This window comes from Dasypus novemcinctus, chromosome 24 (genome assembly GCF_030445035.2).
Source record: "Dasypus novemcinctus isolate mDasNov1 chromosome 24, mDasNov1.1.hap2, whole genome shotgun sequence".
Taxonomy (NCBI): Eukaryota; Metazoa; Chordata; class Mammalia; order Cingulata; family Dasypodidae; genus Dasypus; species Dasypus novemcinctus.
The window spans coordinates 47,255,515-47,279,344 of record NC_080696.1 but is presented as its reverse complement, the minus strand read 5'-3'; the positions used below and the strand labels follow the sequence as shown (position 1 = coordinate 47,279,344).

The window sequence follows — 23,830 nt, the reverse complement described above, 5'->3', positions numbered from 1 at the left end:
AGCGCGTCGGCGCCTCCCGGGCCTGGCGCGCGGGCGGGAGGACGTGCGTGGGGGCGGGGCCTGCGGGGCTGGGCGGGGCCACAGAGGCGCAGAGACTCCGGGAGGGCGGAGGCGGCAAGGGCCACTGGGGACGTGCGTCTCGCCGCTGGCTGCCTGCCGTGTGACTGGCGCCTGGCTCAGGCCAAGTGTAGGTCCAGGACGGCCCAGGAGGACAGAGGAAGGTGAGAGAGGCGCAACGCTGGGCGCAAAAGCAGTAGTCCGAGCCGCGCTTCTCGGTCCCCACAGCCGCTACCTAGACCAGGGCAGTGCCTTCATCGTCCCGTTTCCTCTCCAGCCTCTGCGTCTCCTCGCAGCCCAAACGACCCTTCTGAAATGCAAGCTTGACCTTACCTCTCCAGAATTTAAACCCCCCTCTCTTATCCCTCCAGATAAATCCCTTATTCCATATTCAAGCTTAGAGTGTTCTGCGGATCACCGCCTGCCCAGGGACAAAGAAAAATTCCTCTCCTCCTTGCCTTGGGCCATTATTTGGGCGAGAAACACTTTCCACCCCTCCCACTTGCCTAATTCTTCTTTATCTTTGGTGCCCACTGCCTACAATCTGCTTGCTCGCTTGTGGCGGTCGATTCCCCCTTTGAACTGTGAGCATCCTGAGGTCAAAGCGGCCTGTCAATTTACCCCAGTATTCCCAGGGCTGGCAGCACAAGACTTGACAGAGGTCCCAGGTAAATGTCTACTGGAGGGGTTAACATTTTTTTGTTCCACGGACCCCTTTGCCCGTCAGGTGAAAACCACGGACCCCTTCCAGAATCTACTCCTGGCCAACAGGGAAATGAGGTAACTTCATTTACCAAGCATAAGAAATACTGACCTCACAAGTGCTAGAACCTTCTGCATCACTTAATTCAGAGCTTCCCCAATGCACTTCCCTCATAAAGTAATTCATGTAGCGCATAATATTTAAAAGTTCAGTTACTCAGTCAGACAGCTTGGAGTTTGAATTCCAGCTCTACCACTTACTAGTTGTGTAACCTTAGGCAAAAAGAAAAAAAAAAGTTCACTTTTCTATGCCTCTGTTTTCTCATCTATAAAAGTGGGATTTATCAGAAATGCAGGCTTTACTCTGCACCAGACACTGTTCTGTGTGCTTTGTAAACATTTACTCATTTCATCTTCACAGCAACCCCTTTTGGCAGATGGGAAAACTGAGGTAGACACTCACCCAAGATAACACAGCTAGTAAATGGCAGAGATTCAAACCTATGCTGTCTAGCTCTAATATCTATGCTCTTAATCATGTTAGTGGTACCTACCTTATAGGTGGTTGTAAGATTGAATAAATTAGTATGTGTAAAGCACTGACAACAGTCTCTGGCATGTAAGTATGCTATTATGATTAGCTATTACTATAATTCTGACATTTCAGCAGCCCTCACATTTGTCTTTTTGAGGTCCAGGGAACCCTTTGCACACAAGCACACACTCTTAAGTGGACAGGAAGGGACAAGACCTGGCAGCTGGGACAAGATATTTACCCAAAGCAAGAGGCAGGAAGCAGCCGAATACACCTGGAACCAGGAACTGGGGTCCCTTTGCCAGTCACTGGAGTGGGAGGAGCCTGGAGTCAGTGCCGGCATTCAGGCAGCAAGATTACCCTGGTGTCAGGTGGGCTCTGGTGATCTCTATCAGTGTGCCCTTTCCAGTGAATATCATACAACAGCCCCTGAGAAAGGACTCCCCACATCCTAGATGCAGCCTCACCAGAGGATGGTCTCTGGGCCTGACATCACACAGGCTGCCCTTTGCTGGGAGGCTCCTAACCATGCCCTTCTTGAGTAGGGAGGCACCAGCCACTTGATCATTCCACAATTTGCCCCTGGAGGACAAGTCTGCTCCACCCCAGGTTCCAAACCCATGGCCTTCCCCCGTATTGTAAATATAAGGATTAAATCTCAGGGGCTAGCAACAAGCTGGACATAAAATAAAAACTGACTTATGTTAAGTAGTATCCTATGGCCCTCTGCCCAGTCTTCCCTCTCTACCTCTTGAGCCCCCACCTTATCATCCTTGTCCTCCCACCACACTTCCTCCACCCACAATTTTACTGCTCTTTCAAGGGCAGAGGCAGCCCCATATTCATATTTTTAGCTTTAGATCTTTATCATAATGCTTGGCTCTTGGCAGGTACTTACAGAAGGGGTTTCGCACATTTTTTAAAAATTTGAGTGAGTGCAATGTTATAAACTAATATTTTCGCTGGAGAGTAAGGAAGGCAGGGACCAGAACTGAGATGACCTTAAATGTTAAAGTTTGAACTTTGTCTTGTATGATACAGAACATCAAGAGAGCCTTGGAAACAAAGAACTGCTTTTCTTAGAAAGACGCTATTTGCAAAGCACCCATCTCTGAGTTCCAGAAAAGGACCAGCAAAGTATTCAGATCAGAAAATAGTTCAATTATTACTTGGGAAGACAACATGTGGCAGGCACCCTACTAAGAGCCTTACATTCATCTTTTATTTAATGCTCACCACTATGTGAGGCAAGTACCATTCAGATCCCTGTTTTAAAGATAAAGAGAATTAGGTACAAAGATGTTAAATTGCCACGACCACACAGCTTGAAGCACAGCACCCACTATTTGAAATGTATATTTGGAAAGTACTGTTTCTGAAAATATGTTGAAATGTTTGAGGCTAGGCTGTCATAATTAGACAATCCAAACCATCCATACTCTCCAGAAGCTTATTAGCTGGTAGGGAAAACAAGAGGTAAACAGAAAATTAGCTCTATAAGGGTGAAAATAAACTGCAAGGACTGTGGGTGCCCACCCATGGAAGCCACTGAAGGCTCTTTGGAGCTAAGTAACTTAAAACAAGGTGGCCACTGTGGGGAATGACACTTCAGGCAGAGGGAGCAGCCACTGCATGGTAGGGAGGAGGATTAGGAAGTACTCAAGGATTGGCAAGAAGTTCAAGTCATCCTTGACTCTTCCTCTCGTATCACTTATCTGATCCATCTGTAAATACTGTCGGTTTTCTCTCAAACTCTATCTTAAAAATATATATATATATAAAAATTACAAATAAAAATAAAAAGAACACACACACAGATATATATCCAGGGGAGCGGATAAGTGGATGTAGTTCAAATAGTTGAGAACCTGCTTCCCACATATGAGGTCCTGGGTTCCATCTCCACTACCTCCTAAAAAATATATATATATATATATATATATGCTAAAAATTAATATATATATCCAGTGGCAAAAAAAAAACACATAAAAAGAGACTTAACATCATTAGTCATTAGGGAAATGCAAATTTAAAATGACAGTGGAATCTATACACCTATTAAAATAGCTAAAATTAAAAAGACTAATTATACTAAATGTTGGTGAAGATGGGGAGAAATTAGAATTCTTAAACATTTTGGTGGGAATGTAAAATTGTACAACTACTTTGAAAAAGTTTAGTTTGTTAAAAACTACTGTGGTAATAGCTGTTTCTTAAGACAAACATATAACTACCATATGACCCAGCCATTTCACTCCTAGGCATTTCTCTAAGAGAAATGGAAGCATACATCCATGCAAAGACTTCTTAATAGCTTCATATGTAATAATTCCAAACTGGAAAAACCCAAATGTCCATCAATAGGTAATTAGATAAACAATTTGTAGTATATCCATACAATGGAATACTACTTGTCAATAAAAGGAATGAACTATTGATACAATATACATGAATCTCAGAACAATTATTCTAAGTGAAAGAAGCTAGACAAAAAGAGTTCCTACTGCATGATTCCATTTATTAAAAATTCTAAAACTGCAAAATAATCTATAGTAATAAACTAATCTAAAGTGACAATGGTTGTGGGGTAGGGGAGAGGATTACAGAGGGGCACAAGGAAATTTTGATAGGTAACGGATATGTTCAATTTGTATGTCCTTTGGGGCCACTGACCAGAGCAGAATAGGCAACCTTGCCTGCGGTTGTCCAGACTAATGTCAGCTTGTGCTGTGTCCTCTTTTCTGCAGTTGTAAAGTGTGAAAACTTGTACTATTAGAAACCCTTTAATCCAAATCCCTTACATTCAGCAGATGCCTTGTGCTTTGTTCAACACCCGACGTCCAGCTCCAGACCCTTTACCTCTACCTTAGGCCTTATAGGGCATCGTCGTTCGCAAACACTTGTTATGGCCACTTTCGGCAATCAGGTAGGGAAGGGCTCGCGAGAGAGTAGATTTAGGCACACAGGCAGGGAACCTTCCAGAGGACACCAAGGCTTCGTCCAGGGGCCGGTGGAAACCACACAGACGGAAAATCAGGTCTCTCGCCACCTGCCGGGTGACTCGGGGCTTGTGACCGGTGACCTGTTTTGAGGGTCCCCCCCCAGCGAAAGGAGGCGTACACCATGGCTGGCAGCAGCACCCACGCTGTCAGACCACTTCGCCTCACTATTAGTACCAGCCCGCGCCCCACCCCAGATTGCTGCGCTATTCGAGCCCGCGCGCCGGCTTGGGCGCAGCGCGAGGCATCACGGGAGCCGCCCCGCCCGGCTGGCTCGCGGCCTCCTGACGTCACGAGGCGCGCCCGCTCTGGAGGTGTGGCTGCGAGCCTGGACTGCGGTCTTGGGAGTTCCGGCCGGCTCCCTCCTGTTGCTGTCTTGCTGTCAGCTTGGGCTCGCTCCGCGCCTCCAGAGACTGCGCCTCTGGAAAGCGGGAGCAGGGGCAATCTATCACTAGTCTCCTACATCACGTTGGTAATCGGAGTTCGTGTTCAGCCATCACTTCTGCCCTTGACCCCATTCTACCTCGAGCTGTCCCTTACTCCTCAGTACGGATCAGAGGCCCTGAATAAGCTGCTTAACACTGCAAGTTTACTTCATGCTATTTGTCACTTTATGCAACTCTTAGCTTACTTTCTTCCCGCTTAGACTGGGAGCTGGGGGAGGGCAGCCCTAGGATGAAACACTGGTAGGCTTCACAATGAAAATTTAGTATAGTGAAGCTGATATAGGGCAAGTGGTTGAGCGCCTGTTTCCCATGTAGGAGGTTCCAGTTCGATCCCAATACCTCTTTTTAAAAAAACAAAGATAAAAACCAACTCTGGGGAGCCGGTGTGGTTCAGTAGTTGAGAGCCCCCTTCCCACATAACAGGTCCCAGGTTCAATCTCTGGCCCTGGTACCTAAAAAATACATATACATATATATTTTTTTAACTATATCACCTAAAGGAGATGTTATTCTTTTTAATTTAAAATATAAATTTCTTCCTATCTCTTGAAGGCAGGGAATCACTGGTTTCAGAGAGGGTAACTGGATAGCTGAAGTGATGGGATTTTTACCCCTCAACATTCTTTAAGTTACCACTCAAGTATTAACTACTTAAAACTTTTTTTTATTAAAAAATAAATTTAAAATAAAATCTCAATAAGGCAGTTTGATTTTGTAAATGATAATTTAGCAACAGGCACCCAGTAGATACAAGAAGCACGAGACGCCACATAAATTTTTTTCCCTGTTCTTGGTGAGAGGAGATTCAGTCACTTCCACTTACCTACCCCTTCTGTTACCTCCTCTTCAATTTGAATAAAGTTCTCTAATCAGAGCCTTATTTGGACTCAACAAAATAACTCTAGGATTATTTTTATGCAGTTACCTGCTAGGACTGGAACTTTTTTTTTTTCTTCAAAGAATGAAGTTGAAACAATTTGTTCAAAAGTCTGTTAACTTTTTATCTCAACCAGTTCATATGCCAAGATAAATTCATGCGCCTATGTGAACAACAACCTGGATAAAGGGGCGTATTTGCATCTCCTGTTTAATCAAAAAACGCCCCTACTCACCATTTTAACCAAGTGAGTAAACTTAATTTCACTAATAATCTGGCATTATACACAGCATCACTTGTGAAATTTTCTTCCAAAAAAGTATAATCCAAAGCTAGTCAAGCCTTTAGACCTAACATCCAGCTTAACAAGTTAACAGATACCATTATGAAACACTCACATAAATCTAGGACGCTGAAACAGACCTAATTTGGTCTATTTAAAAAGTCAGTGCCTCTAAAGAAGATATATATTAATGCCCAATAAGCACAGGAAAGAATACTCAAAATCATTAAGTATCAGGGAAATACAAATCAAAGTCACAATGAGATACTGCTTCACACCCACTAGGATGGATATTAGTTAAAAACCAGAAAACAGATGTTGGTGAGAATGCAGAAAAATTGGAAACTTCACGCATTGTTGGAATATGAAGTGGTATAGCCACTTGGCAAGCAGTTTGGCTGTCCTAAAACGTTAAACAAAATTACCATATGGGAGTAAGGTGGCTCAAGCCATTGGGCGCTGCCCTCCCACATGGGAGGTCCTGGGTTCAGTTCCCAGTGCCCACTAAAAGGAAGACATGCACAGAACAAACAGACACAGAGAACAAACAGCGAGCACAAAACAACAAAGAGGGAGAGAAATAAATAAATCTTAAAAAAAAATTACATATGACCCAACAATTCCACTCCTAGGTATATACCCAAAGTAACTGAATACAGGGAGTCAAACAGATACTTGTACACCAATGTTTACAGCAGCAATATTCACAACAGCCAAAAGGTGGAAGCAATCTAAGTATCCATCAACAGATCAATGGATTTTAAAATGTGGTATAGCCATACAATGGTTATTTGGCCATAAAAAAGAATGAAGTTCTGATACATGCTACAATATGGATAAACCTTGAAAATATTAAGTGAAATAAGTCAAGAGACAAAAGGACAAATACTGTATGATTCCATTTAAATGACATATATAGAATAAGCAAATTCATAAAGACAGAAAGTAGATTAGAGGTTATCTGGGGCTGGAGGGTGGGGAGGATGGGAGTTAGGGCTTAATGGTAAAGAATGGGTTTGGATTAAAAAGTTTTAGAAATGGATGGTGGTGATGGTAGCACATTATGAATGTAAATAACACCACTGAACTGTACACTAAAAATGGTTAAAATGGCAAATTCAATGTTAAATACTTGTAATTACAGTATTAAAAAAGAAAGTTAAAAAAAGTGAATGGCATTTAAGAAGAAACAAAGGAATGAAGTAGGAGACCTGTTGTAGAGTAAAAGAGACAGAGATAATTAAATGAAATGAGAGATCCTTGATTGGATCCTCACTTGATAAAACATTTATAAGACATATTTGGAGACAATTGAGGAACATCTGAATGTGCATTAAGTATCAGATAGGGGCAGCGGATTTGGCTCAGTGGTTAGGGTGTCCGTCTACCACATGGGAGGACCGCAGTTCAAACCCTGGGCCTCCTTGACATGTGGAGCTGGCCCATGTGCAGTGCTAATGCATACAAGGAGTGCTGTGCCACGCAGGGTGTCCCCAGCGTAGGGGAGCCCCACACGCAAGGAGTGCGCCCCGTAAGGAGAGCCGCCCAGCATGAAAGGAACTGCAGCCTACCCAGGAATGGTGCCGCACACACGGAGAGCTGACACAACAAGATGATGGAACCAAAAGAAACAGATTTCCGTGCTGCTGACAACAGAAGTGGACAAAGAAGATGCAGCAAATAGACACAGAGAACAGACACCTGGGGTGGGGGGGGAAGGGGAGAGAAATAAATAAATCTTTTTAAAAAATCAGATAGGCAAGATAATGGTTATATAATGAAGTATTTAAGGATGAAGTATTATGTCTACAGTTAATTTCAAATGTTCACAAGAAAGCTGCACACACATATAAAGCATAGAGGGCAATATGTTAACAGCTGCTGAAAAAGTAGGTGGTATGTACACTGGCATTTATGGTACTATTTTTTCAACTTTTCTGTTCAAATTTTCCTAAAAAAATACATTCTTACCAGAAGTCATCCTTGGGACAGGCCTTGCTTCGTCTAATGCACCTTCTCAGGTCAGAAGAGTGTGGGGAGAAGCCTTGGGCAGGCTGTCAGTGCTCTTCCACCCATAGGCCTCGGTTTCCCCTTTGGAAAATAGAGTTGGACAAGATGCAGATAGATCCAGAAAGTTCCTTCTAAAATTGTAGGTATTTGTTCTAATCATCTACTGTGTGGCATAAACAAATTATCCCAAAATATAGTGACTTAAAAATACCATTTTATTATGTTCGGGGATTCTCTGGGTCAGGATTTCAGAAAGAACAGAGTCAGCTTGTCTCTACTACTCCATGATGATGTTTGGGGCCTCAGCTGGAGGGACTCAAAGGCTTAAGGGTGACTTGATGGCTGGGGGCAGGAATCATTTGGAAGCATCTTCACTCGCATGTTTGGCAAGTGATGCTGGTATAGGTTGGGACCTCTGGCTGTTGTCCAGAACACCCACACATGGCCTCTCCATGTGATGTTGGATTTCTTACATAGAGGCTGCTGGATATGAAGGTGAATGTCTCAAGAGAACCAGGCAGAAGCTGTATAGCCTTTTATAGCCTAGATTCAGAAATCACAGATTGTCACTTCCCCCACAGTACCAGGGAGAGAACACATTCCTCTGCCTCTCAATGGATCAGGAGCATCAAACATTGTAAGAGAGGAGCTTATAGGGTGGGAGATAATTGTTGAATCCGTTTTTGGAAAATACACTTTGCCACAGCATTCCCCAAAGTTCAGTTCTATAGCTGCCTGTCTCTCAGCTTGCTCTCCCAACTGCCCACTACACAAAGTGGGCTCCCCGATTTCCCCAACATCTCTGCCCTTGCTGGAGACTCTGAATAAGACTTCAACTAGGGCTTGAGTGTGTGAGAAAATGAAAACCTATAGACAGACGGGAAGCAGACTTGGCCCAGTGGTTAGGGCATCCGTCTACCACATGGGAGGTCCACGGTTCAAACCCCGGGCCTCCTTGACCCGTGTGGAGCTGGCCCATGCGCAGTACTGATGCGCACAAGGAATGCCCTGCCACGCGGGGGTGTCCCCCACGTAGGGCAGCCCCATGCTCAAGGAGTGCGCCCTGTAAGGAGAGCTGCCCAGCGCGAAAGAAAGTGCAGCCTGCCTAAGAATGGCACTGCCCACACAGAGAGCTGACACAAGATGATGCAACAAAAAGAAACATAGATTCTCGTGCCACTGACAACAACAGAAGCAGACAAAGATGACGACACAGCAAATAGACACAGAGAACAGACAACTGGGGCAGAGGGGTGGTGGGAAGGGGAGAGAAATAAATAAATTCAAAAAAAAAAAGAAAGAAAGAAAACCCATAGACAGAGTTTGAACATGAATAAATCATTTGAAATTCAGGATTTGACTTGAGCCTTTCTTCCCAAGGTTTTATTCTGATGGCTTCATTTATCAACTCCATATGAACAATTCACATCCTGAGACCTGACATCTTTCCTAAGCCTCAGTTAGGTATTTTCAACTATTTACTGTTTATTTCATTTCCACTTGCATGATTTGCCACTGTCTTACACATAAATGCAAAATTGGACTCTCATCCTATACAAGAGCTCACCCTCAGCCTCGCCATCTTTGAGTAGCCCCACCACTTTCCCAGGCAAGCATGCTCAAAATCCCTATACCAAATCTGTTTCAAAATGTCACCTTTCAGGAAGCAGATGTGGCTCAAGTGATTGAACACGGTAGTTCCTGGGTTCAGTTTCCAGTGCCTCTTAAAGAAGACAAGCAAGACAGCGAGCTGACCTGACAGGCTGGCGTGGAAAGCTGATGCAACAAGATGATGCAACCGAAGACACAAGGAGGAAACCATAATGAAATATACAACAAAGCAGGGAACAGACATGGCTCAAGCAATTAGGTGTCTCCTTCTCACATGGGAGGCCCAGGGTTTGGTTCCCGGTACCTCCTAAAAAGGGAAGATGAGTACACAACAAATACAAAGCAAATGCAAACAATGAGGAGGTGGGGAGAAATAAATAAAAATAAATCTTAGGGAAACGGACTTTGGCCCAGTGGTTAGGGCGTCCGTCTACCATATGGGAGGTCCGCGGTTCAAACCCCGGGCCTCCTTGACCCGTGTGGAGCTGGCCATGCGCAGTGCTGATGCGCACAAGGAGTGCCGTGCCACGCAGGGGTGTCCCCCGCGTGGGGGAGCCCCACGCGCAAGGAGTGCGCCCGTGAGGAGAGCTGCCCAGCGTGAAAAGAAAGAGCAGCCTGCCCAGGAATGGCGCCGCCCACACTTCCCGTGCCGCTGACGACAACAGAAGCGGACAAAGAAACAAGACGCAGCAAATAGACACCAATGTCAACCAGGGGAGGGAGGGGGAAATTAAATAAATAAATAAATCTTTAAAAAAAAATAAAAATAAAAAAATAAATCTTAAAAAAAAAAATGCTACCGTTCCTATACTAGCACCTTAGTCCACAACCTTGTTATTTCTTAGGTTTATATCACACTCTCACCTTAAATGGCCTTCCATCCTCCATTCTCATCCTTATAGAACCCACCAGCTCAACTATTCACATTGTGCCACATCCCTTATAGACCGTCACTGGCTCTGCAATCTTCTACCTGGTTTTCAGGGTTCCCCAAAGCTGATTCCCAGTGTTTCCCCAAAAACTGCTTGCACTTCCACAGTATCAGGTGCCTAATTTAGGCAGGTACAATCTTTCTTATTTCTCATGACAGCATCATCTACTTCTTGCCTCCTTGGGGCAGAGGATTACATGTTGCCCTGCACCATTACTCAAAATGATGATATAACTGAGTGCTCAGGAGTTCAGAGGAGAAAGTAGAGGTGGAGGGTGGAGAATGTAGGCTCTATATGGTTGTGTCCTATGGGCAGCAAGGGGATGGGAGGATATCTAGTTACTATTTTATCTTCTTCCTTAGATAGGTACAGGGGACAAACAGACTGTGTGGGTTAAGTTCGTTTTGTGTCCTTTTGAACTAGTTCAGAAAGCTATGCAGTTCTCCCAATAAAGTTGAGAGTTATGTCTTTGATAAAAGAGGCTCAAATCCAGAACCAAAGTTCAAAGAAAATACTTCAATGAAAGACTATTTCATAAATTATAAAAGTACCGATTCAATCATAGATTCAATTTAAAAATAAAAAGGAACTTATCTTACATTAGAATTTTGAAAGTTAGAAATCTAATACCTATCTGGGCACTACAGAAGATGCACAGACCTTCCATAGCTGATAAAGGAAAGAGTGTATAGACAATCTTGATAAGGAGTTGAGGAACAATTAAAAAAATAGTTTACAAAAGAATCAGGAGACAGAAAATCCTTCAAGAAGCAAGGTCTTCAGAAATTGTTCTGGAATGCTGTATCACCTGTGTCAACATCATGTTCCTAGATGAGGGAATAAGACAAAAAAGTTTAGTATTTCAGTATAATATCTAAAATGTGAATTCTGATATCTTGGACTTTGATTAGAGATTCTGTATTATTTGATTAGAGATTATTATTATTTGCCAAGTAATCTCTAGCTCTAAGTCTGACTCCAACCCAAATCAAGTTTTTACTACTTGGGACAGGGCTTTTGACGACTGCCCATGACCCACCATGGCAAGTGATGAATAAATACAGTTGAAGGCACTAGTGCAAAAACCACACCAAACTTCTCACACTGGCCTTGGGAATACCACCAGGGATAGTACCGTTGGGAATCTACCTGCACCCCCATGCCACATTTCAGAGCTGAACAGCCATATCAACATCCACCTCTGGGTTTGCATAGCCCGTCTACAGCTCCTTTCATGGGATGTATCTTAAAACACTTCAATTGCCTATACAACTGCTGTCTCCCCCACTGCCTGAGAAAGGCAGCAAGGATCATATTCATCTTGTTCACTGCCTTACCTCCAACATCTAGCACAATGCCTGGCACATGCGAGGTACACAGCAAACACTGCCAAAATGCCTAGCACACCCAGCCCTCTTCTAGTAAAGGCTCTTGCCTTAACTGGTCTTTCCACTAAACTTCTAAAATCCTAAATTTGTATTTTACCTGCTTATGTGAAAAAAATTTTAAAACTTTAAAAAGCCTCCCAGAATGACACATAGTCATTATTCATTACAGAAATTTTAAGAAAAAGAAAACACAAATCATTCAAACACTACATGAATAAATGCTCTTTTTCATTAAGCAATACATATAAGCTTTTGTAAAGAAAAAAGGATTCTATACCATTTTAAAGCCTTTTCCCCCCACTTACTGTATCATGGAAGTCTTCCCCAATTCTTAAACATTCTTCTAAAACATTTTAAATTCTATGAATATACATACCCCAAATCACTTAACCAGTTCCTTAGTTATAAAATTTTTCTTCTATTAAAAAAATATTGCATAAAAATGGTTTAAAGAAAAACAAAACAAAACAAAACAAAAATGCAGTGAGTATCCTGGTTAAAAATCAACACACATTCTGGATTATATTATTAAGATGAATTCTGAGGACTGGAATTGCTGAGTCAAAGGTATATATACACTTTTTTTTTCCTGAGGTACCAGGGCCTGGGGAATGAGCCAGGACCTCGTACGTGTGAAGCCAGCACTCAACCACTGAGCCACATCAGCTCCCCCTGAGTTGTTGTTGTTGTTGTTTTTTTAAAATACTTTTTGCTTGTTGCTTGTTTCATTTTCCTTAGGAGGCACCAGAAATCAAACCCAAGACCTCCCATGTGGGAAGCAGGTGCTCAACTGCTTAAGCCACATCCACTCCCTACATACTTTTTTAAAAAAGATTTACTTTTTTTTTTTAAGATTTATTTTTATTTCTCTCCCCTTCCCCCCACCCCCTGTTGTCTGCTATCTATGTCCATTTGCTGTGTGTTCTTCTGTGTCCACCTGGATTCTTGTCAGCAGCACCTGGAAGCTGTCTCTTTTTGTTGCGTCATCTTTCTGTGTCAGCTCTCGGTATGTGGTGCCACACCTGGGCAAGCTGCACTTTTTTCACTTGGGGTGGCTCACCTTACAGGGTGCACTCCTTGCGCATGGGGCTTCCCTATGCTGGGGACACCCCTGTGTGACATGGCACTCCTTGAGCACATCAGCACTGTGTGTGGGTGAGCTCATCACATGGGTCGGGAGGCCCTGGGTTTGAACCCTGGACCTCCCATGTGGTAGGCGGACACTCATCAGTTGAGCCAAACCCACTTCCCTATATATTTTAATTTATATACCTTTTGAATGGTATTACAAAAAATATCTCCAGAAAAGTAGAGCCAATTTATTCTCCTATCAGTAGTATATGAATGCCTGTTTACCAACACTGGTTGGGCATTTAACTTTAGAAAATTTGTCTAGGGATAGAAAAAATAAAAGTCAGGCATAATTTTAAAGTGCCTGATCTTTGTCTAGAGAAAGATGGTTTCTAACATAGTTGCTGACCTCATGCCCTGCTGCTCTACCCTTTGCCATATGAGCACCACTGATATTGCTCAAACATGCCAGTCTGAGTCCAACCTTAGGGGCTTTGCATGCATCTTCCCTCAGCCTGGAATATTCCTCCCCCCAGCTATCTCCAAGGCTAAATCCCCCTCAATCCCTTCAAGTCTTTGCTCCAGTATCAGCTTTGCCATGAGGCCTGCTCTGATCACCCTCTTTAATTCTGTATTCCCTAAACTCTCAGTTGCCACAACCACCCTCAGTATATGTGACTCCTCTTACCCTGCTCTACTTTTTTTTTTTTATGTCATAACACTTATCACCTAGCACACTGTAAATTACTTATATATTATGTTTATTGTTTACTGTCTGTTCCTCCAGCTAGAACATAAGTTTCATAAGGGCAGGATCATCTGTCTTGTTCCCTAGTGGGTACTTAATAAAACCCTTGCAGACTGAATGAATGACATCAAACACGAGGAGTATGGCTTACGGATGCTACCACAATTTAAGGAATTCTCTTTGAGTGGGCCTCCTAGGCTCTGTACCTGGTTCAGTTTCTTGAACTCCACTACTTGAAAGAAGATGTGCTCAAGGATGTGTTTGGCATCTTGTTGGTCCTTTGGTAGTTTACTCGTCACTCCAAGAATGTCGCCACACTTCCTGACATAGAATTCCAGATCCTCTTCAGTACCTAAGCACAGATAGGGACGTTTGATTAATCCCTGCCTTCTGCCCTTCCCCAAATACAGACTTACTATGTTTTACATACGTGCTGCCAAGTCCCTATAGCTCTCAAGATCACTCACCTCTTCTTGGGGTAATTTGATCATACCACTTAATAGTGACAAACTCTGACATGCTGCTTTTGTAAATTGGGACAAAAGTGTGACACTACTAATTAGAATAAGGCTGGGGGAGGCAGGGCAAGATGGCGTCTGAGTGAGTGCACCTTATAATCTCTCCTCCAAAGAAGTGGCTGAGTAGGGTTGGAGTCCTGCTGGATTGGGCTGTTTCGGGTGTTTGCAGGGCAGGAGGTGCCTGGACATCGATTTAGTGGGACGGTGACAGAGGAGATTATTTTAAGAGACAGAATTTTGGGTCTCTTTCACGGAGGATGGGGCTGCGCGCGGAACCCTTCCCCCTGGGACTGGCGGCCTGGCGGCAGCAATTCTTAAGGCTTTGCTGCACTGGGGAGTTCCCAAGCTCTGAGGGGGCTGCTTCGGGGGCTTGCAGGGTGGGAGGTGTCTGGAAGTAGATTTGGTGAGACATGACGGAGGAGATTCTTGAGAAAGGTGGAATTTTGGGTTTCTGACACGGAGGTCAGAGCTTCTGGCTGGAGCCCCCATCTGCGGCAGTCCCTGAACTGTCTGTAGTGCAGCGGTGCCCCGAGCAGGCTGTTTCAGGGGCTTGCAGGGCGGGAGATCTCTGGAAGTCGATTTGGTGAGACAGTGACAGAAGAGATTCTTGTGAGAGGTGGAATTTTGGGTTTCTGACATGGAGGTCAGAGTTTGCGGGCGTGACCCCTCCCCCTAGGGCTGGCGCCCAGCTGCAGGGATCCCTGAAGGCTGTATTGCGCTGTGGTGCTCCCGGGCTCCATGTTAACCAGATGTGTGGTTCCTAGGTCTGTGTCCCCTAAATCCTGGTGGCCCACACTCCAGAGACTCACACCTCTTGAGTCTGCAATATCATAGACTTCCCATTTCTAAATCTACCGCGCCCTGAGGTCCAACTGAGGTCCTTGATTATCCTAGCCCTCGGCATCTGTGTTTTTTTTCCTTCTCTTTTTTTTTTTTTTTTATTGTCTTGGTTGCTAATATTGCATTATCTCCTGGTCTTTCCTCCCATTTTATCCCCCAAGGTCCTTTTTTGTTTATTTAGGTTCTTCTTTTCTTTTTCTTGCTTGTTTCCCTCCCTTTTCTTTGCTCACCCCTCTTTTTTTCTTTTCTTTTTCTTCTTATTTATTTTATTTATACAATAGGTGCTGCAGGGACTGCCTCACATTTGCTGTTTCCTCATCCTCCATCTCCTCGTTTCTGTGTGAACTGATTTTGGCCACCTACACTATCCCCTTTCCTTCACATCTTGCTATTCTCCATCATCTACTATCTCTCTTACATTCCACCTCCCTTTCTTTGGCCCCTAAATTGCCTAACTTTTAATTTCTAATACCTTTGTTCTGTTTTCTCTCTTTTATCCACTCTTGATATTACTGTTTCTTTTCTCTTTCCCTCTCTCAGGAAAACACTGGTTTTTTAATTCATACTATATTCCTCCCCATATTCAGTTGACTATCTCATTATAGGTACTCTACTTACTGCTATAACTCTACACAACTTACATGAGTCTAATATCCATTCTTCCAGATCTCACATTGTTGCTCTGTTAACACTTATTACCAATACTACTTTACACATTTTCCTTTCCCTGGCCCTAATATTTTCCTTCAAAGTGAATTTAGCCAGCAACAAGAAATTAGAGTAAGAAGAAAAAAGTGACAAAGAGAAGACCTAACACTTACACAAGAACGACAACGAATTAATCCCCAAGACTAGACAAAGAAGCTAAGGAACTGATTAAACCCGTCAATATAAAATGATGACCAGACTGCAACAAAAAACTACAAACCAAACCAATAATCAGGAAAACATGGCTGAATCCAATGAACCAACTAAAAACCAGGAAGGGGAGCAGAACATCGGACAAGTAATTAAAGATCTCAAAACATATATTAGAGACCAACTTAATGAAATAAAGGAAGAGATTAACAATATGAAGAAAACACTCGGGAGAGGAAATTGCAGACATACGCAAAAAGATAACAGATATGATGGGAATGAACACCACAGTTCAAGAAATCAAAAATACACTCTCAGCAAATAGCAGCAGATTAGAAGAGGCAGAGGAGAAAATTAGCGACATGGAAGGCAATATATCTGAAATCAAAAGATAGTAGAATTGATCGATAAAAAGACAGAAAAAATCCAGCTAGGACTTAGGGACCTGAATGACAATGCAAAACGTACAAACATACGTATTATAGACATCCCAGAAGGAGAAGAGAAGGGAAAAGGGACAGAAGGGATGCTGCAGGAAATAATAGCTGAAAACTTCCCAAATCTACTGACAGAGATGGATGTACATGTTCAGGAAGCACAATGCACCCCAGACATCATAAATCCAACAGGCCCACCCAAGACATATACTTGTCAAATTACCCAATGCTCAAGCCAAAGAGAAAATTCTAAAAGCAGCAAGAGAAGAAAAAACCATCACATACAAGGGAGGCTTCATAAGATTAAGTGCTGATTTCTCATCTGAAACCATGGAGGCAAGAAGGCAATGGTATGATATAGTCAAGGTACTAAAAGAAAAAAGTTTCCAACCAAGAATACTCTACCCAGTAAACTAGCATTCAAAAATGATGGAGAGTTCAAAATATTCACAGATAAACAGAAATTGAAAGAGTATGCCAACAAGAACCCTCCCCTTCAAGAAATACTAAAGGGAGTTCTGCAGGAAGAAAGGAAAAAACAGGAGAGGCAGAGTTGGAGGAGAGTGTAAGAGGAAAAAAAAAAGGACAAAAAGAGAAGGAAAAAAACAAACAAAATATGACAAACACAAGTCCAATCAAAATATGGCTAACATACATAATTCCTTGAAAGTAATAACACTGAATGTCAATAGATTATACTCATCTATCAAAAGATTCAGACTGGGACACTGGATAAGGAAATATTACCCATCTATATGCTGTCTACAAGAAACACATCTTAGACCCAGGGATTCATGGAGGTTGAAAGTGAATGGTTGGAAAACAATCTTACAACCACACAATAACCAAAAAAAGGCAGGAGTACCTATATTAATATCAGACAAAATAGACTTTAAATGTGGAACAATTCAATTGTGAGAGACAAAGAAGGATACTACATATTAGTGAAAAGGACAATCTCTCAAGAAGAATGAACAATCATAAATATTTATGCTCCTAACAAGGGCACCTCCAAATATGTGAGGCAAACACTGGAAAAACTAAGTGAAAGAATAGAGGCCTCTACAATTATAGTGGGAGATGTTAATACACCACTATCAACTTTGGACAGAACATCTCAAAAGAGAATCACTAAAGAAACAAAATATTTGAACAGTATATTAGAGGAGCTGGATCTAATAGACATATACAGAGCATTACACCTGAACACAACAGGATATACATTTTTCTCAAGTGCACATGGATTATTCTCCAAGATAGACCATATGCTAGGCCACAAAGAAAGGCTTAATGAATTCAGAAAGATCAAAATCATACAAAATAATATCTCTGACCATGTGGAATGAAGCTGGAAATCTGCAAGGGCCAGAGGCCCAGATTTCACTCCAAGATATGGAAATTAAACAGCACACTCTCAGAAAAACAGTGGGTCAAAGAGGAAATCTCAAAAGAAATTAATAACTACCTTGAAACTAATGATAATGATAACACAACATACCAAAATTTATAGGATGCAGCAAAAGCAGTACTGAGAGAGAAATTGATAGCCATAAATTCATACATCAAAAAAGAAGAGCAAAAATTGAAGAACTGCACATTTGGAGGAATTAGTAAAAAAAACAACAAAGTAACCCCACAGGAGAAGAAAGAAAGAAATAATGAAGATAAGAGCAGAACTAAATGAAACAGAAAATAAGAAAGCTCTTGAAAAGATAAACAAGACCAAGAGCTGTTTTTTTGAGAATGCTTAGCGAGTCTAACAAAGAAAAAAAGAGAGAAGATGCAAATATACAAAACAAGAAACAAGAAAGGTAATATGACCACTGACCCTGCAGAAATAAAGACTATCATGAGAGGATACTTTGAAAAACTATATTCCAAAAAAATGACAATTCAGAGGAAATGGCAAATTCCTAGAAACACATAAGCAGCCTATATTGACGAAAGAAGAAACTGATGATCTCAACAAACCAATCACAAGTAAAGATAGAATCAGTCATTAAAAACCTCCCAACTAAGAAGAGCCCAGGGCCAGACAGCTTCACAGTTGAATTCTACAAAACATTCCGGAAAGAACTAACACCAATTCTGCTGAAACTCTTCCAAAAAATCGAAACAGAAGGAACATTACCGAACTCATTCTATGATGCCAACATTACCCTAGTACCAAAGCCAAACAAAGACACCACAAGAAAGGAAAATTACAGACCAATTTCTGTAATGAACCTAGACGCAAAAATCCTCAACAAAATACTTGCTAACCGTATTCAACAACACATTAAACAAATTATACACTATGACCAGAAAACGCACTTGACAAAATACAGCACCCTTTCTTGATAAAAAACACTCCAAAGGATTGGAAGACAAGGGAATTTTTTGAACATGATAAAGAGCATATATGAAAAACCCACAGCCAACATTGTTTACAATGGTGAAATCCTAAAATCCTTCCCTCTAAGATCAGGAACAAGACAAGGATGCCCACTCTCTCCCCTTCTATTTAACATTGTCTTAGAAGTACTTGCTCGAGCACTGAGGCAAGAACCAGATTAAAAAGGCATTCAAATTGGAAAGGAAGAAGTCAAAATTTCATTATTTGCAGATGACATGTTCCTATACATAGAAAATCCTGAGAGGTCTACAATAAAGCTTCTAGAACTCATAAATGAGTTTAGTAAAGTTGCAGGTTATAAGATGAATGCACAAAAATCAGTAGCATTTCTGTACACCAATAATGAGCAAGCTCAGGAGGAAATCAAGAAGCAAATACCATTTACAATAGTCAATAAAAAAAATCAAATACCTAGGAATAAATTTAACTACAGATGTAAAAAACTTATACACAGAGAACTACACAAGACTGTTAAAGGAAATCAAAGAAGACCTAAATAAATGGAAGAATATTCTCTGTTCATGGATAGGAAGACTAAATATTATTAAGATGTCTATCCTACCAAAACTGATCTACACATTCAATGCAATCCCAATAAAAATCAACACAGCCTTCTTTAAGGAACTAGAAAAACTAACTATGAAATTTGTTTGGAAAGGAAAGAGGCCCCGAATAGCCAAAGACATATTGAAAAAGAAAAATGAAATTGGAAGAATTGCACTACCGGACTTCAAAACATACTACAAAGCTACAGTAGCAAAAACAGCATGGTATTGCCATAGGAGAGACACACAGACCAATGGAACCGAATTGAGAGGTCTGATATAGATCCTCATATATATAGACATATAATATTCGATAAAGCCACCAAACCCTCTCAACTGGGAGAGAATGGCCTATTCAACAAATGGTACCTGGAGAACTGGATATTCATATGTAAAAGAATGAAAGAGGATTACCATCTCACAACTTATACAAAAATAAACTCAAGATGGATCAAAGACCTAAATATAAAAGCCAAGACCATAAAGATTTTGGAAAGCAGTGTAGGGAGGCATATACAAGACCTTGTAATAGGAAATGGCTTCATGAACTTCACACCAAAAGCACGAGCAGCAAAAGAACAAATAGATAAATGGGACCTCCTCAAAATTAAAGCCTTCTGCAACTCAAAGGAGTTTGTCAAGAAAGTGAAAAGAGAGCCTACACAATGGGAGAAAATATTTGGTAACCATATATCAGACAGGAGACTTATAACTTGCATATATAAAGAACTACTATATCTTAAAAATAAAAAGATAAACAACCCATTTAAAAAATGGGAAAAAGATTTAAACAGACACTTTCTCCAAAGAAGAAATACAAATGGCTAAAAAGCACATGAAAAAATGCTCCAAATCTCTAGCTATCAGGGAAATGCAAATCAAAACTACAATGAGATACCATCTTACTCCCATAAGATTGGCAGCTATGAAAAAAACAGAAGACTACAAATGCTGGAGAAGATGTGGAGGAATGGGAACACTCATCCACTGCTGGTGGGAATGAAGAAGAATCCAACCATTCTGGAGGACAGTTTGGCGGTTTCTCAAAAAACTAACCATAGATTTGCCATATGACCCAGCAATTCCACTGCTGGGTATACACCCAGTAGAACTGAAAAGAAGGACACAAACCGATATATGCACACCAATGTTCACAGCAGCACTGCTCACTATCACCAAGAGTTGGAATCAACCCAAATGCCCATCAACAGATGAATGGATAAATAAAATGTGGTATATACATACAATGGAATACTACTTGGCTTTAAGAATACTCTACAAACACACATGATAACATGGATGAATCTTGAGAACCTTATGTTGAGAAAAGCAACCCAGGCATTGAAGGACAAATACTACATGACCTCAATGATATGAAATAAGTAAACCAAGCTGCCTCAGAGAGCTAGAGACTGGATGATAGGCTTACAGGAAATCGGGGGATAGAGGAAGGATGTAAGCTGACACCTACATGGGTGAAATCTATGATACGCTGGAGGTAAGTATTTGTACAAGGAAGGGATAAAATGGGGGCATAGGATTACCTTTGGGTGGGGCTTTGCGGGCTTGAGTGGGACTAGGGATGGGAGGATGGCTAATATTGTCCAAGAAATTGGGGGGAGGGTGGGGCAACATATGAACATAGGAGATTGTGAGGTATTTGGTTGAGCATATAATGCTGAGAAAACTTTTTCAAAAATATAAGGAAAGTTACCTGTTTAAGATGCTTAAAGGGGATAATCTAAAAAAAAAAAAAAAAAAAAGGGGATAATCTGACACAAGACAGGCTCCTAGAGAGTATGTGAGTGCTCATTTTGCCATAGTGGGTTAAATCATTGGATAGAGACCCACATAATGACAGTGAAGGTATACCCACATCCTGGGGAGGATTGATGCCCTCCAATAGAGGGAACTGTATCTCTCAAGAGAAATGGTGGCTCCCAGGGCAATAGGGCAGTTGAGCATGTCAAGCCCTCAACATTGTTGCAAGTATCTCTGAACATGGCCCTTCAAGCAATGAAGACTGACTGTTACTGTGGGCCCTAAGGGGAGGGAGAAAGAGGTATTGAATAGATGGAACCAAAGTAACTGTGTGGGCAATAGAAGTGTTTCACAAGAGTACACAAGGATGGATATAAGACATGTAAAATTACATAAAAAATATATAGGGGCTGATAGGTTAAAATATAAATCATAATGTGGAACATAAGATAACTAAAAATTTAGAAAATTGTATAGTCTAAAATATAAACCACAATGTAAAACACAAATGTTAGTTACCTTGTTTGAAAGCTATTGTCTCAATATCTGTACATTGGTTTCAGTAAATATAGTATGAATATGTAAAAAGATTATTGCTGCGGAAAGGAAAAGGTTTTATGTTGGATATGTGGAAGTACTGTATATTGTATATATGAATTACTGTGGTCTAAAACTCTTGTGAAAATAAGCTTAATAATAAGAAACAAGAAAAGAAAAAGATAGGATGTAGACACTGAAGAAAAGACCGAAGTAGTTGCCTTGCCAATTTGCATACAGGGCAACACTTATTGTAGTGATGGAATGCAAAACATCAAAAACAAAGCTTTTGCATTTTTAAATTTTTTGATATCCCAATTAATTTTTACCTTAATTTTTCCAAGTTAATATGTATCTAACTTTTAAACTCATCGCTATATTCCATTTTACTAATAAGGGAACCTGGCAATATATTTGGCTTCACTTTTCAGGATGTTTTGGATCACAGAGAGGTTCAACAATGGCAGCGGAGGAATACTGGTGTGGGATGTTATTGACAGGGGACACATGGTTGGCAGGGAGTTCTATAGGGCATATATCCAGGGTACATCAAAATGTTTGATTATTTTCATAGTGGATACAATTAAAAACAACAATTGAGGGAGTGCTGGGTTCCTAGCCAGGGGAACTCTATCACAGTCCCTGAAGGAACAGCAACAATCCCCCAAGTGCAACGGCAAAGACCAAAAAAGAATGAAGGTCCAACAATGAGCCCTTGATACTAATGAATATGCTTGTGAGCCTGTGCACCTGAAATAAGAATAAGGCCTAGAGCTGCAGGGTGCCTAAGGGTTACCTCCTGAGAGCCTCCGTGTTGCTCAAAAGTGGCCAGTCTTGAAGCCAAACTCAGCATGTAAATGCACTGCCTTCCGCCCAGAGTGGGACATGACTCCCGGGGATGAGCCTCCCTGGTGCCGTGGGATTACTACCAAGTACCAGCTGATGATGTAACTAGAAAATGACCTTGAATACAAGGGTCAACTTGGACCAGCAGAATATCTCAGTCTACATATAATACCAGGAGTTAAAAATGCTTTTTGACCTGAATCAAGGGGGAAATGGAAAGGACAAATGAGTTTATATGGCTATGAGTCTCCAAAAAAGAGCCAGGAGGTTATCAGAGAGGTCACCCTTATGCACACCTCAGCAGAGTCCCAGAGACAGATAAAGTAGATACAACCCCAGGTATGGATTCTTCTGAGGGCTACAGAGACCCACAGGTTCTATGGTCATGGCAGATGGAATTCAGTGCCATGTCATTTGGCCCTTCTTTGGAGTTTGTGTTTCTGTGTGATGGAGCTGGACTCAGAAGTGATCTTTTTTCACAAGCCTCTCCTGTTAAATTTACCAGAACTGTAGTTGGTGCTGGGGTTTAATATATACCCAGAGGATCTGAATTTCTGGACTGAACATATGATAGCCAGGCTCTGAGCTTCAACAGACTTCAGCTCCTACACTCTGGTTTGTTGGATTTACCCCACTCAGCCAACATGGAGTTGAAGAAGGTCAACCACCACACCATGGAGCCAAGAGTGCCTATAACTGAAAGCAGGAGGACTGCATCCAGCATCCAGGTGGAATCTAAGGTCCCTCTTGATATAGATGTGTAGTGGACACAACCAATCCAAGGTCCACAGGATGGAGGAATAGAATATGGATTAGAGTGGACTTACTGATATTCTATTCATGAACTACTGTGATTAGTAATCGAAGAAAATGTGGCATTGGTGTGGAGAAAGCGGCCATGGTGGCTGCTGGGTGTGGGGAATGGGAGGAAGAGATGAGATGTGGAGGCATTTTCGGAACTTGGAGTTGTCCTGGGTGGTGCTGCAGGGACAATTACCGGACATTGCAGGTGCTCCCATGGCCCACTGGATGGAACGTGGGGGAGTGTGGGCTATGATGTGGACCACTGACCATGAGGTGCAGTGGTGCTCAGAGATGTATTCACCAAATGCAATGACTGTCTCATGATAATGGAGGAGATTGTTGCTATGGAGGGAGGAGTGGGGTGAGGGGGGTGGGGGGTATATTGGGACCTCATATTTTCTGAATATAATAAATAAATAAAAAAGAAGAAACTGGGCACACAGAGCCTTAAGAGAAAGAGTAAGGCTGAACACTTGCAGAGATTGGCAACCATCTTGATTCAACACATGGCAACAGACTTTGGTGAAAAAATACCTCTTCTGGTACCTTGACTTGGACTCTTTAGGGCCTTGTAACTATAAGCTTTTACCCTAAATAAATACCCTTAATAAAAACCAAAAAAAAAAAAAG

At 41.7% G+C, this 23,830-nt stretch overlaps 1 protein-coding gene across 2 annotated transcripts in view; it reads right to left on the bottom strand.

Moving 5' to 3' along the window:
* Positions 1 to 7,663: 7,663 nt before the first annotated feature.
* Positions 7,664 to 23,830, bottom strand: part of IFT52 (intraflagellar transport 52) — a 65,112-nt gene continuing 48,945 nt past the window's right edge. The window contains exons 13-15 of one of the 2 annotated variants that reach the window (XM_071211723.1): positions 13,866 to 14,011; positions 11,190 to 11,279; positions 7,664 to 7,990 (exon numbers count right to left, since the gene is read on the bottom strand). In XM_071211723.1, coding sequence (XP_071067824.1) covers positions 11,232 to 11,279; positions 13,866 to 14,011 — 194 coding nt within the window. In that variant the 3' untranslated portion in view covers positions 7,664 to 7,990; positions 11,190 to 11,231. Of the gene's footprint in view, positions 11,280 to 13,865; positions 14,012 to 23,830 lie in introns of both variants that reach the window. The other variant, XM_004474631.4, reaches the window with a different exon arrangement.